The following is a 15,259-nucleotide window of genomic DNA, read 5'->3' on the forward strand; positions in this document are numbered from 1 at the left end:
TCCTCCACTTGCACCTGCTGGAATGGCCTTGGGTCAGCCAGAGCTCTCTTATCTGGGAGAAGCAGGTTTGATTCCCCACTCCTCCACTTGCACCTGCTGGAATGGCCTTGGGTCAGCCAGAGCTCTCTTATCTGGGAGAACCGGGTTGGATTCCCCACTCCTCCACTTGCAGCTGCTGGAATGGCCTTGGGTCAGCCAGAGCTCTCTTATCTGGGAGAAGCAGGTTTGATTCCCCACTCCTCCACTTGCAGCTGCTGGAATGGCCTTGGGTCAGCCAGAGCTCTCTTATCTGGGAGAACCGGGTTGGATTCCCCACTCCTCCGCTTGCAGCTGCAGGAATGGCCTTGGGTCAGCCATAGCTCTCTAATCTAGGAGAACTGGGTTTGATTCCCCACTCCTCCACTTGCAGCTGCTGGAATGGCCTTGGGTCAGCCATAGCTCTCTTAATTGGAAGAACAAGGTTTGATTCCTCACTCCTCCACTTGCAGCTGCTGGAATGGCCTTGGGTCAGCCAGAGCTCTCTAATCTAGAACCAGGTTTGATTCCCCAGAATCCCCACTCCTCCACTTGCAGCTGCTGGAATGGCCTTGGGTCAGCCAGAGCTCTCTTATCTGGGAGAAGTGGGTTTGATTCCCCACTCCTCCACTTGCAGCTGCTGGAATGGCCTTGGGTCAGCCAGAGCTCTCTTATCTGGGAGAACCGGGTTGGATTCCCCACTCCTCCACTTGCAGCTGCTGGAATGGCCTTGGGTCAGCCAGAGCTCTCTTATCTGGGAGAACCGGGTTTGATTCCCCACTCCTCCACTTGCACCTGCTGGAATGGCCTTGGGTCAGCCAGAGCTCTCTTATCTGGGAGAAGCAGGTTTGATTCCCCACTCCTCCACTTGCACCTGCTGGAATGGCCTTGGGTCAGCCAGAGCTCTCTTATCTGGGAGAACCGGGTTTGATTCCCCACTCCTCCACTTGCACCTGCTGGAATGGCCTTGGGTCAGCCAGAGCTCTCTTATCTGGGAGAAGCAGGTTTGATTCCCCACTCCTCCACTTGCACCTGCTGGAATGGCCTTGGGTCAGCCAGAGCTCTCTTATCTGGGAGAACCGGGTTTGATTCCCCACTCCTCCACTTGCACCTGCTGGAATGGCCTTGGGTCAGCCAGAGCTCTCTTATCTGGGAGAAGCAGGTTTGATTCCCCACTCCTCCACTTGCACCTGCTGGAATGGCCTTGGGTCAGCCAGAGCTCTCTTATCTGGGAGAACCGGGTTGGATTCCCCACTCCTCCACTTGCAGCTGCTGGAATGGCCTTGGGTCAGCCAGAGCTCTCTTATCTGGGAGAAGCAGGTTTGATTCCCCACTCCTCCACTTGCACCTGCTGGAATGGCCTTGGGTCAGCCAGAGCTCTCTTATCTGGGAGAACCGGGTTGGATTCCCCACTCCTCCGCTTGCAGCTGCAGGAATGGCCTTGGGTCAGCCATAGCTCTCTAATCTAGGAGAACTGGGTTTGATTCCCCACTCCTCCACTTGCAGCTGCTGGAATGGCCTTGGGTCAGCCATAGCTCTCTTAATTGGAAGAACAAGGTTTGATTCCTCACTCCTCCACTTGCAGCTGCTGGAATGGCCTTGGGTCAGCCAGAGCTCTCTAATCTAGAACCAGGTTTGATTCCCCAGAATCCCCACTCCTCCACTTGCAGCTGCTGGAATGGCCTTGGGTCAGCCAGAGCTCTCTTATCTGGGAGAAGTGGGTTTGATTCCCCACTCCTCCACTTGCAGCTGCTGGAATGGCCTTGGGTCAGCCAGAGCTCTCTTATCTGGGAGAAGTGGGTTTGATTCCCCACTCCTCCACTTGCAGCTGCTGGAATGGCCTTGGGTCAGCCAGAGCTCTCTTATCTGGGAGAACCGGGTTTGATTCCCCTCTTCTCCACTTGCACCTGCTGGAATGGCCTTGGGTCAGCCAGAGCTCTCTAATCTAGGAGAACCAGGTTTGATTCCCCACTCCTCCGCTTGCAGCTGCTGGAATGGCCTTGGGTCAGCCGTAGCTCTGGCAGAGGTTGTCCTTGAAAGGGCAGCTGCTGTGAGGTGAGTGGGAAAAGAAGGCACCTTTAACTTTTAAAAAGCTGGCTTGGCTTGGATAAGTGATGTAAAGAGACAAATACCTTCTCTAAGCTGGCCAACAGGGCAGTGGGGTGTTTGAGGGCTGCACAATATGTGTGAAAAAGCCACATTCCCAAGCTGCAGTTTGGCCACCCCTGATTTATGGGTTTTTAAATATATATATATATATATTTCCAACAACAGAATCAGATGACGGAGAGAGAAAAAATTCGCTTTGATTTCAGCCGCTTGTTAAAACCCATTAAGTAATGAGAATCTTTCTCCTCTCTGGAATGGCCAAACAGTGACTCAGTCTGGCAGAGGGAGCCAAATTACCTCAGAGGTTCTGCCTCAACAACGTGGGGATGGATTGTTTTTGGCTTTGAGAACGCGCAGTGGGAAGAGAAAAATATCTGTGGACGGTCGCCAGAGATCAGGGCTCCGGAATAGCTGTTCTTTCGCTTACATATCTGTCTTCTAAGAAATGCATTTCTTCATTTAATCCGTTTTTGTTGTTGTTGTTCAGTCGCACAGTCAAATCCGACTCTTTGTGACCCCATGGGTCACGCCAGGCCCTCCTGTCTTCCACCATCCTCCGAAGTCTGCTCAAATTCATGTTAGTCACATCAGTAATGCTGTCCAGCCATCTCCTCTTTTGCCGTCCCCGTCTTCTTTTGCCTTCTGTCTTTCCCAGCTTCAGGGTCTTCTCCAGTGAGTGCTCCCTTTTCATTTGGGGGCCAAAGTATTTCAGCGTCAGCATCTGACCTTCCAGGGAACAGTGAGGGTTGATATCCCTTAGGACTGACTGATTTAATCTTCTTGCAGTCCAAGGGACTCTCAAGGGTCTTCTCCAGCACCACACCTCGAAGGCATCTATTCTTCTGCGCTCGGCCTTCCTTATGGTCCAGCTCTCACAGCCATACATTACTAGTGGGAATACCATTGCTTTGACTATACGGACTTTTGTTGGCAGGGTGATGTCTCTACTTTTTAATAACGCTGCCTAGCCTTTATCCCCAAATTGGCTTACATTATTCCCCCTCTCCTCCATTTTATTCTCACAACAACCCCCCTACGAGGAAGGTTACAATGAGAGCATTGGATAAGCTCATGGCAGGGGGTTTTTTTGTAGCAGGAACTCCTTTGCATATTAGGCCACACCCCCTAATGTAGCCAATCCTCCTGGAGCTTACAGTAGGCCCTGTCCTAAGAACCCTGTAAGCTCTTGGAGGATTGGCTACGTCAGGGGGGTGCAGCCTAATATACAAAGGAGTTCCTGCTACAAAAAAGGCCCTGCATATTAGGCCACACCCCCTGATGTAGCCAGTCCTCCTGGAGCTTACAATAGGCCCTGTCCTAAGAGAACTGTAAGCTCTTGAAGGATTGGCTACGTCAGGGGGGTGCAGCCTAATATACAAAGGAGTTCCTGCTACAAAAAAGGCCCTGCATATTAGGCCACACCCCCTGATGTAGCCAATCCTCCTGGAGCTTACAGTAGGCCCTGTCCTAAGAGCCCTGTAAGTTCTTGGAGGATTGGCTACATCAGGGAGGTGCGGCCTAATATGCAAAGGAGCTCCCGCTACAAAAAAAATAAAAAGTCCTGCATACAGGAGATCTCGCAACAGTTGTGGACAAGATCCAAACTAGGGATGATCCTGCTTTAGGAAAGGTGCCGCAGCTCCATGTTAGGGCCCCTACTTTGCACGTAGATGGTCCCAGGTTCAATTCATGACATCTCCGGTTGAAAGAACGGAGAAGCTGGGAAAGATCTCTTGCCAAAGATTGCTGAGAGAGTCTGCCACCTGGCATACGCTGGAGGAAACAGGCCGACATTCTGAGGGTACATAAAACAGTTCATGCATAACTTCTGAAGAAGGGACCTATAGCTCAGTGGTAGAGCCTTCTGCTTGGCATGCAGAAGGTCCCAGGTTCAATCCCCGGCATCTCACAGGCAGGTGGTGATGGGAAAGACCTCAGCCTGAGACCCTGGGGAGCCATGGAGAAGGGCCATAGCTCAGTAGCAGAGCCTCTGCTTGGCATGCAGAAGGTCCCAGGTTCAATCCCCAGCATCTCCAGTTGAATGGACTAGGCAGGAGGTGATGGGAAAGACCTCAGCCTGAGACCCTGCATAGCTACAGGGAGGGGCTGTGGCTCAGTGGCAGAGCATCTGCTTGGCATGCAGAAGGTCCCAGGTTCCATCCCCGGCATCTCCAGTTAAAAGAACCAGGCAGGAGGTGATGGGAAAGACCTCAGCCGGAGAGCCATGGAGAGGGGCCATAGCTCAGTAGCAGAGCTTCTGCTTGGCTTGCAGAAGGTCCCAGGTTCAATCCCCAGCATCTCCCAATTACAAGGACCAGGCGGGAGGTGATGGGGAAGACCTCAGCCTGAGACCCTGGAGAGCTATGGAGAGGGGCCATAGCTCAGTGGCAGAGCCTCTGCTTGGCATGCAGAAGGTCCCAGGTTCAATCCCCGGCATCTACCAGTTACAAGGACCAGGCAGGAGGTGATGGGAAAGACCTCAGCATAAGCCCCTGGAGAGATGCTGTCAGTCTGAATGAACAGTAGTGACCTTGATGGACCAAAGGTCTGTCTCAGTAGAAGGTAGCTTCTTGAGTTGTTCTTATTTGGAGAGGGCCTGTGGCTCAGTTGACAGAGTGTCTGCTCAGCATGCAGAAGGTCCCAAGTTCAATCCACAGCATCTCCCGTTAAAAGGATCAGGCAGTAGACGGTGGGAAAGACCTCAGCCTGAGACCCTGGAGAGCGGCTGCCAGTCTGAGTAAGAGTTTACAGTCAGAGTTGTTGTCATGACCCTGGACTTAGTGAGGCCTACAGGCTCCATGGAAGCCTGTATCAGAGTAGCTGCAGGGTGTACATTTCCCAAGATCTTCTGAGAGGGAGGGAAGCAGTTTTGGAAGGAAAACATGCCCAGTGGAGACCAGAGGGGTGGGTCCTGGGAGGAAGGAAATAAAAGGCCCAGCTAGAGAGGCAGAGGTTGTTCTCTCTGGAAAGCCTGAGCTGAGGAGAGGCTGCAACTAGGAGGGTTCCTTCATCCAAAGAGTGGTGAGTCAGTTGAAATTAGAGGAAAGAAACGTATAGTTAGTCACGGCAGGGCTCTTATTTATTTATTTATTTTTGCATCACCTTTGCTGTTTCTACCTTTCATTGTTGCGCTGATCATTAAAACTCACTTGTATGTTCTTGAACCCTTACAATCAACTTGTTATCGTTACAATGCCGGGCAGCTTTGTATGTTCTCTTTTGACCCAGCCGTCTTCTTCCTCCCTTCCCCAGTCCGTAGAAGAGATGTGGGAACACTGCGCCTGCCGCGTCACCGAAGCGGTCCAGTACGTGGTGGAGTTCGCCAAGCGGATGGGCGGCTTCATGGACCTGTGCCAAAATGATCAAATCGTGCTTCTCAAAGCGGGTGAGTGACAAGGCTGCGGCTGGAGGTGGGGGAGGGGAAGAAGGCAACCCCCAAGTATCTCCTGGCAGAGAAAGTCTGAGCGACCCGCAAACCAGAGGCAAACCGCACCTCAAAAAGGACATTATAGCATTGGAAAAAGTGCAGAAAAGGGCAACTAGAATGATTAAATGTTTGGAACGCTTTCCCTAGGAAGAAAGGTTAAAACGCTTGGGGCTCTTTAGCTTGGAGAAACGTCGACCGCGGGGTGACATGAGAGAGGATTACAAGATAATGCCTGGGATAGAGAAGGTAGAGAAAGAAGTACTTTTCTCTCTTTCTCACTATACAAGAACTCAACGGCACTCAATGAAATTGCGGAGAAGTTGGTTAGAACTGCTAAAAGGAAGAACTTCTTTCCCCAAAGGGTGATTAACACATGGAATTCACTGCCACAGGAGGTAATGGCAGCTGCAAGCATAGACAGCTTCAAGAGGGGAATGGATAAGCATATGGAGCAGAGGTCCATCAATGGCTACTAGCCACGGTATATTGTTGGAACTCTCTGTCCGGGGCAGTGATGCTCTGTATTCTTGGTGCTTGGGGGGGCACAGTGGGAGGGCTTCTCGCTCCACTGGTGGACCTCCTGATGGCACTTGGGGTTTTTTTGGCCACTGTGTGACATAGAGTGTAGGACTGGATGGGCCATTGGCCTGATCCAACATGATTTCTCTTATGTGGTTAAGTGAGTGGACTCTTATCTGGGAGAACCGGGTCTGATTCCCCACTGCTCCATTTGCACCTGCTGGTATGGCTTTGGGTTAGCCATAGCTCTGACACAGGTTGTCCTTGAAAGGGCAGCTTCTGTCAGAGCCCTCTCAGCCCCACCCGCCTCACAGGGTGTCTGTTGTGGGGGAGGAAGATAAAGGAGATTGTGAGCCGCTCTGAGATTCGGAGTGGAGGGCGGGATATAAATCCAATATCTTCTTTTTCTTCTAAACCCCTGGAACCTTCAGTTGAAGGATCTGGCAGGAGGTAACATTCCTGAGACACTCCGTCCTGAGACTCCAATCCACTACCAGTCTGAATTGAAAGTACTCACTTTGACAGACATAAGAACATAAGGGAAGCCATGTTGGATCAGGCCAGTAGCCCATCCAGTCCAACACTCTGGGTCACATAAGAACATAAGAGAAGCCATGTTGGATCAGGCCAATGACCCATCCAGTCCAACACTCTGTGTCACATAAGAACATAAGAGAAGCCATGTTGGATCAGGCCAATGGCCCATCCAGTCCAACATTCTGTGTCACATAAGAACATAAGAGAAGCCATGTTGGATCAGCCCAATGGCCCATCCAGTCCAACACTCTGTGTCACATAAGAATATAAGAGAAGCCATGTTGGATCAGGCCAATGGCCCATCCAGTCCAACACTCTGTGTCACGTAAGAACATAAGAGAACCCATGTTGGATCAGGCCAATGGCCCATCCAGTCCAACACTCTGTGTCACATAAAAACATAAGAGAACCCATGTTGGATCAGGCCAATGACCCATCCAGTCCAACACTCTGTGTCACATAAGAACATAAGAGAAGCCATGTTGGTCAGGCCAATAGCCCATTGTCCAACACTCTGAGTCACACAGTGGCCAAAAAAAACCAAGTGCCATCAGGAGGTCCACCAATGGGGCTAGAAGCCTTTCCACTGTGCCCCCCCTCCAAGCACCAAGAATACCGAGCATCACTTGCCCCAGACAGAGAGTTCCAACAATACGCTGTGGCTAATAGCCACTGATGGACCTCTGCTCCAGATGTTGATCCAATCCCCTCTTGAATCAGGCTATGCTTGCAGCCGCCACCACCTCCTGTGGCAGTGAATTCCATGTGTTAATCACCCTTTGAGTGAAGAAGGACTTCCTTTTAGGCGTTCTAACCAGACTGCTCAGCAATTTCACTGAGTGCCCACGAGTTGTTGCATTGTGAGAAAGGGAGAAAAGGACTTTTTTCTCTACCTTCTCTATCCCATGCATAATCTTGTAAACCTCTGTCATGTCACTTCAGTCGACGTTTCTCCAAGCTAAAAACCCCCAAGCATTTGAACCTTTCCTCATAGGGAAAGTGTTCCAGCCCTTGAATCATTCCAGTTGCCCTTTTCTGCACTTTTTCCAATGCTATAATATCCTTTTTGAGGTGCGGTGACCAGAATTGTACACAGTACTCCAATTGAGGCCGCACTATCGATTTATACAGGGGCATTGGGGTACTGATACCAATGGTCTGATTCGGTATAAGGCAACTTCACGCGTTTGTTCACCCAGGTGCCATGGAAGTGGTTTTGGTGAGAATGTGTCGTGCCTTCAATTCCGAAAACCGGACCGTCTTCTTCGAAGGCAAATTCGCGGGGCCGGAGCTCTTCAAATCCCTTGGTATGAGAACATTGCATTCTCTTGAGACCGTTTGTTTGTTTGTTTGGTGTAGCGGTTAAGTGTGCAGACTCTTATCCGGGAGAACCATGTTTCTGTTCCCACTCCTCCACTTGCACCTGCTAGCATGGCCATGGGTCAGCCATGAACCTGAACCAGCTTCCGCTGGGATCAAACTCAGGTCATGAGCAGAGAGATCACAGTACTGCAGGTGGCTTAGGCAAGGGCAAGGAAAAGGAAAGGAAAGGTCCCCTGTGCAAGCACCAGTCGTTTCCAACTCTGGGTGACGTTGCTTTCACAACGTTTTCACGGCAGACTTTTTGCGGGGTGGTTTGCCATCGCCTTCCCCAGTCATCTACGTTTTTTGTGGGGGGGAATATTAGAAAGTTTGTCAAACCTTAGAGCAAAATTCTCACAGGGGGGTTGAACAAGGGAGCCCAGAATCAAGAGGTTTTTTTTGGGGGGGGGGGCGGGCGGGAAAGAAAGAAAGAAAGAAAGAAAGAAAGAAAGAAAGAAAGAAAGAAAGAAAGAAAGAAAGAAAGAAAGAAAGAAAGAAAGAAAGAAAGAGAAAGAAAGAAAGAGAAAGAAAGAAAGAAAGTTTAGAGATTCTGGAGCTCCGTTCGTGTGAGTTCCTGCCCAAAATGAGGCCTGGAAACAGAAAAGATTTGTCATTAACGTCTGGTTCTTTTCCCCTGCCAGGATGCAATGACTTGATCAACTCCATTTTTGACTTTGCAAACAGTCTCTGCTCTTTGCACTTCTCCGAGAACGAAATTGCCCTTTTCACGGCACTGGTGCTTATTAACTCAAGTAAGAAACATCAGTTCAACTCTCTCCTTCGGCTGATTTCCAAAAGTCTTTTTTCGAGTTCCCATCATGAGCGCTGATGTACCTACAGTCTTTTGAGGCGTGGGCTTGAGAGCAGTGCTCCTCCCCCAAGCTTTTGAACTTGTGGGTAGGTCTGGAATTCTGATGTCAAGCACACAACCACAAAATGGCCGCCGCAGGAGACGGAGCCACCCTGAAAATGGTGGCCACCGCTTACTTTCAGTCACGCAGGGAAGAGCCTCGTGTTGCGGTAGCCGCTGCTGCCGAAGCAAGGTTTTTTGAAAATGTGCACAGCCAATCAAATACCCAATCAAAAGCCTCGCGGGTCAAAAGCCCTACCGGCTCCACCCACTTTCTAAAAACACAGCTACCTCATTGGGGTCTCCTGCCCTAGAGAATCATATATCTCAACATGTCAGGCTATGGAGACTCAAGGCCGTATTCATTGAAAACAATGTATACTTTATTGGAAACTCATGGCAAGATACAAAAGTTGAGACTAATACCTGAGGCTAGGGGTCTCTGGGTCTTACGGAATTCGACATCAAAGCATTTCTAAACAAAGTCTTGATTCTCATAACAAAGGGACCGAAGGTGCAAACTTTCCCATGAGAGCTCCCCCTTATCTCTCTGCCTTGGGGAGGATGCTGGCCGGACGTAGTATCTATTAAGGGCCGCATTCCTTCTCTCCTTTCACACTGTATACAAGGTTAACACTTCAAAGAGCCCCTCCTTTGATATGCATGTTAGTTACAGTAGAACAAAAGGTTTGGGGTTGAACATATGAACACATGAAGCTGCCTTATACTGAATCAGACCCTCGGTCCATCAAAGTCAGTATTGTCTTCTCAGACTGGCAGCTGCTCTCCAGGGTCTCAAGCTGAGGTTTTTCACACCTATTTGCCTGGACCCTTTTTTGGAGATGCCGGGGATTGAACCTGGGACCTTCTGCTTCCCAAGCAGATGCTCTACGACTGAGCCACCGTCCCTTCCCTAACTGGCAGCGGCTCTCCAGGGTCTTAAGCTGAGGTTTTTCACACCTACTTGCCTGGACCCTTTTTTGGAGATGCCGGGGGTTGAACCTGGGACCTTCTGCTTCCCAAGCAGATGCTCTACCACTGAGCCACCGTCCCTTCCCTAACTGGCAGCGGCTCTCCAGGGTCTCAAGCTGAGGTTTTTCACACCTATTTGCCTGGACCCTTTTTAGTTGGAGATGCCGGGGATTGAACCTGGGACCTTCTGCTTCCCAAGCAGATGCTCTACCACACAAACGCCACAAACTATATCCAGAGCAGATACGACGTACAAAATATTCCATACAAAGAATGTCAAATCCCATAATTTATGCAGGCAAATTATGCACTGCACTCACGTATGTAAGTGTGATATATTTTTTTCACTGGGAGAGGGCTGGTGGTGTGTGAATGTCCTTCTGATATTTTTGTATAATAGTTTATTTTGTTAGTGGTCCCAGGTGTGATGAAGGCTGGAAAGAAACAGGTACTTCCATCTATTGGCTTGTCACCGCACTACTTTGGTACATGTTTTGGACATTTGGACTGGTTTCTATATACTTCTCAGCAAATTGGTCACTCTCTTGCCTTTTTTGTTGTGTAATCCATTATAGTCACCTCTCTCGGATTGTATTCAATCCCCAGGTGGGGGCAAGGGATCCCTTGATTTGGAGTCCCTCCCCCTGCTTCAGGGTCATCAGAAAGCGGGGGGGGGGAGGCAAATGTCTGCTGCACACTCCATTATTCTGTATGGAGACCGATTCCCATACAGTATAATGGAGAATTGATCTGCGGGTATCTGGGGCTCTTGAGGGGGGGCTGTTTTTTTGAGATAGAGGCACCGAAATTTCATTATAGCATTTGGTGCCACTCCTCAAAAGACCCTCCAAGTTTCAAAAGGATTGGACCAGGGGGTCCAATTTTATGAGCCCCAAAAGAAGGTGCCCCTATCCTTCATTATTTCCTATGGAAGGAAGGCATTGAAAAGGTGTGCGGTCCCTTTAAATGTGATGGCCAGAACTCCCTTTGGAGTTCAATTATGCTTGTCACACCCTTGCTCCTGGCTCCGCCCCCATTGTCTCCTGGCTTCACCCCCAAAGTCCCCAGCTCTTTCTTGAATTGGACTTGGCAACCCTAATCAGATAACTTCTGACTCCTGAGCTAGTAGAGAATAGAGAAATTTGACTTAAACTTGCTTTTCAAGTGTAGCTAATGAAGAGCGTCACTGAATTGCCTTGAGGGCAAGAGAAAGCTCCGTGGGGCATGCGTGTCTCGCCACACGCTTCAAAAGGGGACCGCCTGGCGCATGTTGGGCACTACTGAGGGAGGTGGTGTTAAGTTAAAAGTTACATGGAAAGAGAGAGATCTGAACCAGAGGAAGGAAGCACAGCGTTTCCGGGTGGTCGCCTGGAGGCAACTCTCTATTCGGCCTAGGCGATCGCTGGATTTTTGTGCCTGCTATACTCGCAGCTGGCTGATTTCCCCCTCTTCTTTTTTTTCCCTCTTGGGCAGATCGTCCCTGGCTGCAGGAAAAGAGCAAGGTGGAGAGGCTGCAGAACAACCTGGAACTGGCCTTCAAACACATGTTGCGGAAGAACCATCGGGAAGGCATCTTGGCCAAGGTGGGCGTCTTCGTGTGTTTGAAGTTGGAAGTAGCGTTGAGGGTTACAGCAGACAGGATGCTGGGAAATCCATGATCAGATTGTCCTAGTCGCAGTTAGCCTGAAATAGGACACCTTGTGTGTAAGTTTCCCCCCCACCACCACTCAAGTCCAGGGTTGCCAGCAAGCAACTGGCAAGAGGGCTGTGGTGGAGACAGTGGAGTAGAACAGGGTGTCAGGCTCCCAGCCTTGGATGGCATACCACTTGGGAAAAGCTGGTGCAAAATGCAGTGGGTATTCGGGCAGTTATTCGGCCAGCGGGTATTCGGGCTGTATTCGGCTGGTGGTACACCATTTCCACTGGCTACCTATTGAATACCAGATTCATTTCAAGGTTCTGGTACTGACTTCCAAAGCCCTGCACGGCCTGGCACTGAAATATCTGAGGGACTGCCTCTCCCCGTACATGCCCTGAAGTGCTTTCCACACAGAAAACCAACACCTCCTGGTTTTTCCCAGCCCTGAGGATGTCCTCCTAGCCTCAACCAGACCAGGGCTTTTTCTGCTGTGGCCCCGACCTGGTGGAACATGCTCCCATCAGAAGTTAGGACCCTGACAGGTTTGCTGCCTTTTTGAAGGGGGTGTAAGAGAGAGCTGTTCTGCCAGGCCTTCAGGTGAGGCAGCGGGCATCCGAATTTAATTAAACTGACCTCCCTTGCTGAAGCATTTTACCTTTTATGGCCCATCTGAAATATGTCATCATTGGTTATTGGCCAGCGGGAAATTGTACAACCACCTTTGTCTCCTGCTCTGAACCGGGAGGTTCCATTTGTTTTAATGTACTGATGTGACTGGTTGTAATGTTTTAAATGTTTGACTATGTTGTAATCCGCCCTGAGCCCATCCGCGGGGTAGGGCGGAATATAAATTTACTAAAATAAATAAAAATAAATAAACCAAAAGGAAAAATGAGGCCTATTCTCCTGACAGGAAATTCTGACCACAGAGTTTCTGGGGATTGCTAGAGTTACCCCATCACTTCCGGGTAGCCCCAGGAATCCCCAGAAACTCTGTGGTCAGAACTTCCTGTCAGGAGGAGAAGCTTCAGAGGGTTGTGGGAGGAGACAGCATTCACAGCGAACAATTAACATAGAAAAACGAGGCCTTTCTCTTTGCAGGAAGTTCTAACCATAGAGTTTCTAGGGATTGCTAGAATTACCCTTGTCACTTCCAGGTAGCCCTAGGAATCATCAGGAACTTTATGGCCAGCGCCTCCTGTAAGGTTTTTCTTTTTTAATTGTTAAAAAGATTTCAGGTTTTCATGGCTGGTAACATCGTTAGGGTTTGTAGAATCTTTCGGGCTCAAGTGCCGTGTTCTACTGGAGAAAGTTTTTCTTCCAGATGTTTCGTTCTCGGCTGCGGAGAACATCCTCAGTGGCGTTGCAGTCGGAGCAGGCGCTCTGACCTTCTTGGCTGCTGTGCATTGAGTGGACAGGGACATTGAGGGGAGGGATGGTGGCTCAGTGGTAGAGCATCTGCTTGGGAAGCAGAAGGTCCCAGGTTCAATCCCTGGCATCTCCAAAAAAGGGTCCAGGCAAATAGGTGTGAAAAACCTCAGCTTGAGACCCTGGAGAGCCGCTGCCAGTCTGAGAAGACAATACTGACTTTGACGGACCAAAGGTCTGATTCAGTATAAGGCAGCTTCATATGTTCATATGTTCAAGAAGGTCTGAGCGCCTGCTCCGGCTGCAACGCCACTGAGGATGTTCTCCGCAGCTGAGAACGAAACATCTGGAAGAAAAACTTTCTCCAGTAGAACACGGCACTTGAGCCCGAAAGATTCTACAAACCCTAATTTTCTTTTTTAATTGTTCACTTTGAATGCTGTCTCCCCCACAACCCTCTGACGCCTCTTCTCCTTACAGGAAGTTCTGACCACAGAGTTTCTGGGGATTGCTAGAGTTACCCTCGTCACTTCCGGTAGTCCTAGGAATCATCAAGGACTCTATGGTCAGAACTCCCTGTAAGGAGAAGAGGCCTCGTTTTTCTTTTCATTTTTTTTCTCTACAGGAGGATCACTCCCCACTAAAGTTGCCAATCCCCAGGTGGGGGCAGGGGATCTCCCAGTTTGGAGGCCCTCCCCCCGCTTCAGGGTCATCAAAAAGCGGGGGGAGGCGAGGGAAATGTCTGCTGGGAACTCTATTATTCCCTAAGGAGGCTTATTCCCATAGAAAATAATGGAGAATTGATCTGCGGGTATCTTGGTCTCTGGGGGTCCTGTTTTTTTGAGGTAGAGGCATCAGATTTTCAGTATACCATCCAGTGGCTCTCCCCAATATACTCCCTAAGTTTCAAAAAGATTGGGCCAGGGGGTCCAATTCTATGAGCTCCCAAAGAAGGTGCCCCTATCTTTCATTATTTCCTATGGAAGGAATGCATTTAAAAGGTGTGCGGTCCCTTGAAATGTGATGGCCAGAATTCCCTTTGGAGTTCAATTATGCTTGTCACACCCTAGCTCCTGGTTCCACCCCAATGTCTCCTGGCTCCAACCCCCAAAGTCTCCTGGCTCCACCCCCAAAGTCCCCAGATATTTCATGAATTTGACTTGGCAACCCTATTTCTCAGTCTTGTATGTCACATTCCTCTCAAGTCCCCTTGGAGACTTGGCCTGCCAATAAGAGTTTGAGAGAGAGAATGACCTTCTTCTCCCCTCTTGTGTCCCCCTTCCCCTCCTTCTATGCGACAGCTGCCCTCGAAAGCCAAGCTCCGGAGCCTCTGCAACCAGCACATGGAGAAGCTGCGCTCTTTCCGCCAGATGTACCCCATCATCGTCCACGCCGTCTTCCCGCCACTCTACAAAGAGCTGTTCAGCTCGGACTGCGACCCTCCCCAGGGGACGATGGGGGAGTAATGCCCTCCTCCCCGGTCCCAAGAAGAGGCCAGCACCCGGAGGTCTCTCCCCGTCTCTCCGCCTCTCTCCGATTTGCTGTGTTGCCCTCCGAGGCCGACGCTGGAGAACCCAGGACGGGGGTACGGGAGGGCAGGAGAACCCGAGACCAAAATTCAGAGCCTGTTTCTATGCATTCCTGTCTGAAGAGCGTGATCAGGAACAAACGGGCCGAGCGGGATGCCCGGGGTGAGGTGAGGGGCTGGGGAGGGGCTTTGTCCTGGCTTCTGACATCAGGTTCGGTACGTGAACCTCAGAGTCGCTTCGTGCCTGGTGGAAAAAAAAGAAGGGCGAGCTCCCAGCTGCCCCCCAACACAGGAACGGTGGGGTTGAGTTGTGTAAGCAATATTGACGAAGATGCTCGGAGAGGCTGGGTGCTGTGTGAAGCACAAACTGTTAATTAAAGGAGGGTCTTGTGGCCACAGGGTACTCCCGCGAGGAGGAAGTTTAGGGTTCTTTTATTTTATTTTTCTCTCTGCGACGTGGTCTCATTGGACGGGCAGAGTCCGGTTAGCTGCAGTTAATCCCACCGCCAAGACGGCTAACTCGGACGGCTCCCCCAAATACCTCATTTTTTCGCTGACTTAACGGCATGAGACTCAACCAAGCTGTTCCGTATGTATTCTCCCGCCCCCCGAAACCAAGTTTTTAAGAAATAATATATTATATATTAAATATATATATATATCTATTTTTGTGGACAGATGTGGTTCTATAAGATAGATCTCTATTTTTAAGTGTCTGACCGCTTCTTTATTTGAAAACGAAGGAGACCTGATTTCTCTCTCTTTCTCTTTTTTTTTCCTCTGGGTCAGCAAGACTGACTTCTTGTATGAGATTCTAACAACCAGCAACTTCTGAGGAATAGATTTCCGTGGATCCGAGCCCCGTGTGCCAAGAACACACTGCTATTAATCAGAGCCAATTTATAGGCTCTGTAATTAATAATAACTGAAAGG

At 49.9% G+C, this 15,259-nt stretch overlaps 1 protein-coding gene across 1 annotated transcript in view; it reads left to right on the top strand.

The window, feature by feature from the left end:
• The window catches only part of RORC (RAR related orphan receptor C), a 171,349-nt gene extending 156,358 nt beyond the window's left edge, over positions 1-14,991 (top strand). Inside the window, exons 6-10 of the mRNA XM_060256107.1 lie at positions 5,377-5,509; positions 7,807-7,914; positions 8,611-8,721; positions 11,265-11,374; positions 14,100-14,991. Coding sequence (XP_060112090.1) covers positions 5,377-5,509; positions 7,807-7,914; positions 8,611-8,721; positions 11,265-11,374; positions 14,100-14,264 — 627 coding nt within the window. The 3' untranslated portion in view covers positions 14,265-14,991. The remainder of the gene's footprint in view (positions 1-5,376; positions 5,510-7,806; positions 7,915-8,610; positions 8,722-11,264; positions 11,375-14,099) is intronic.
• The last annotated feature ends 268 nt before the right edge of the window (positions 14,992-15,259 follow it).

The sequence above is a fragment of the Heteronotia binoei genome, chromosome 1 (genome assembly GCF_032191835.1).
Source record: "Heteronotia binoei isolate CCM8104 ecotype False Entrance Well chromosome 1, APGP_CSIRO_Hbin_v1, whole genome shotgun sequence".
In the NCBI taxonomy this organism is placed as follows: domain Eukaryota; kingdom Metazoa; phylum Chordata; class Lepidosauria; order Squamata; family Gekkonidae; genus Heteronotia; species Heteronotia binoei.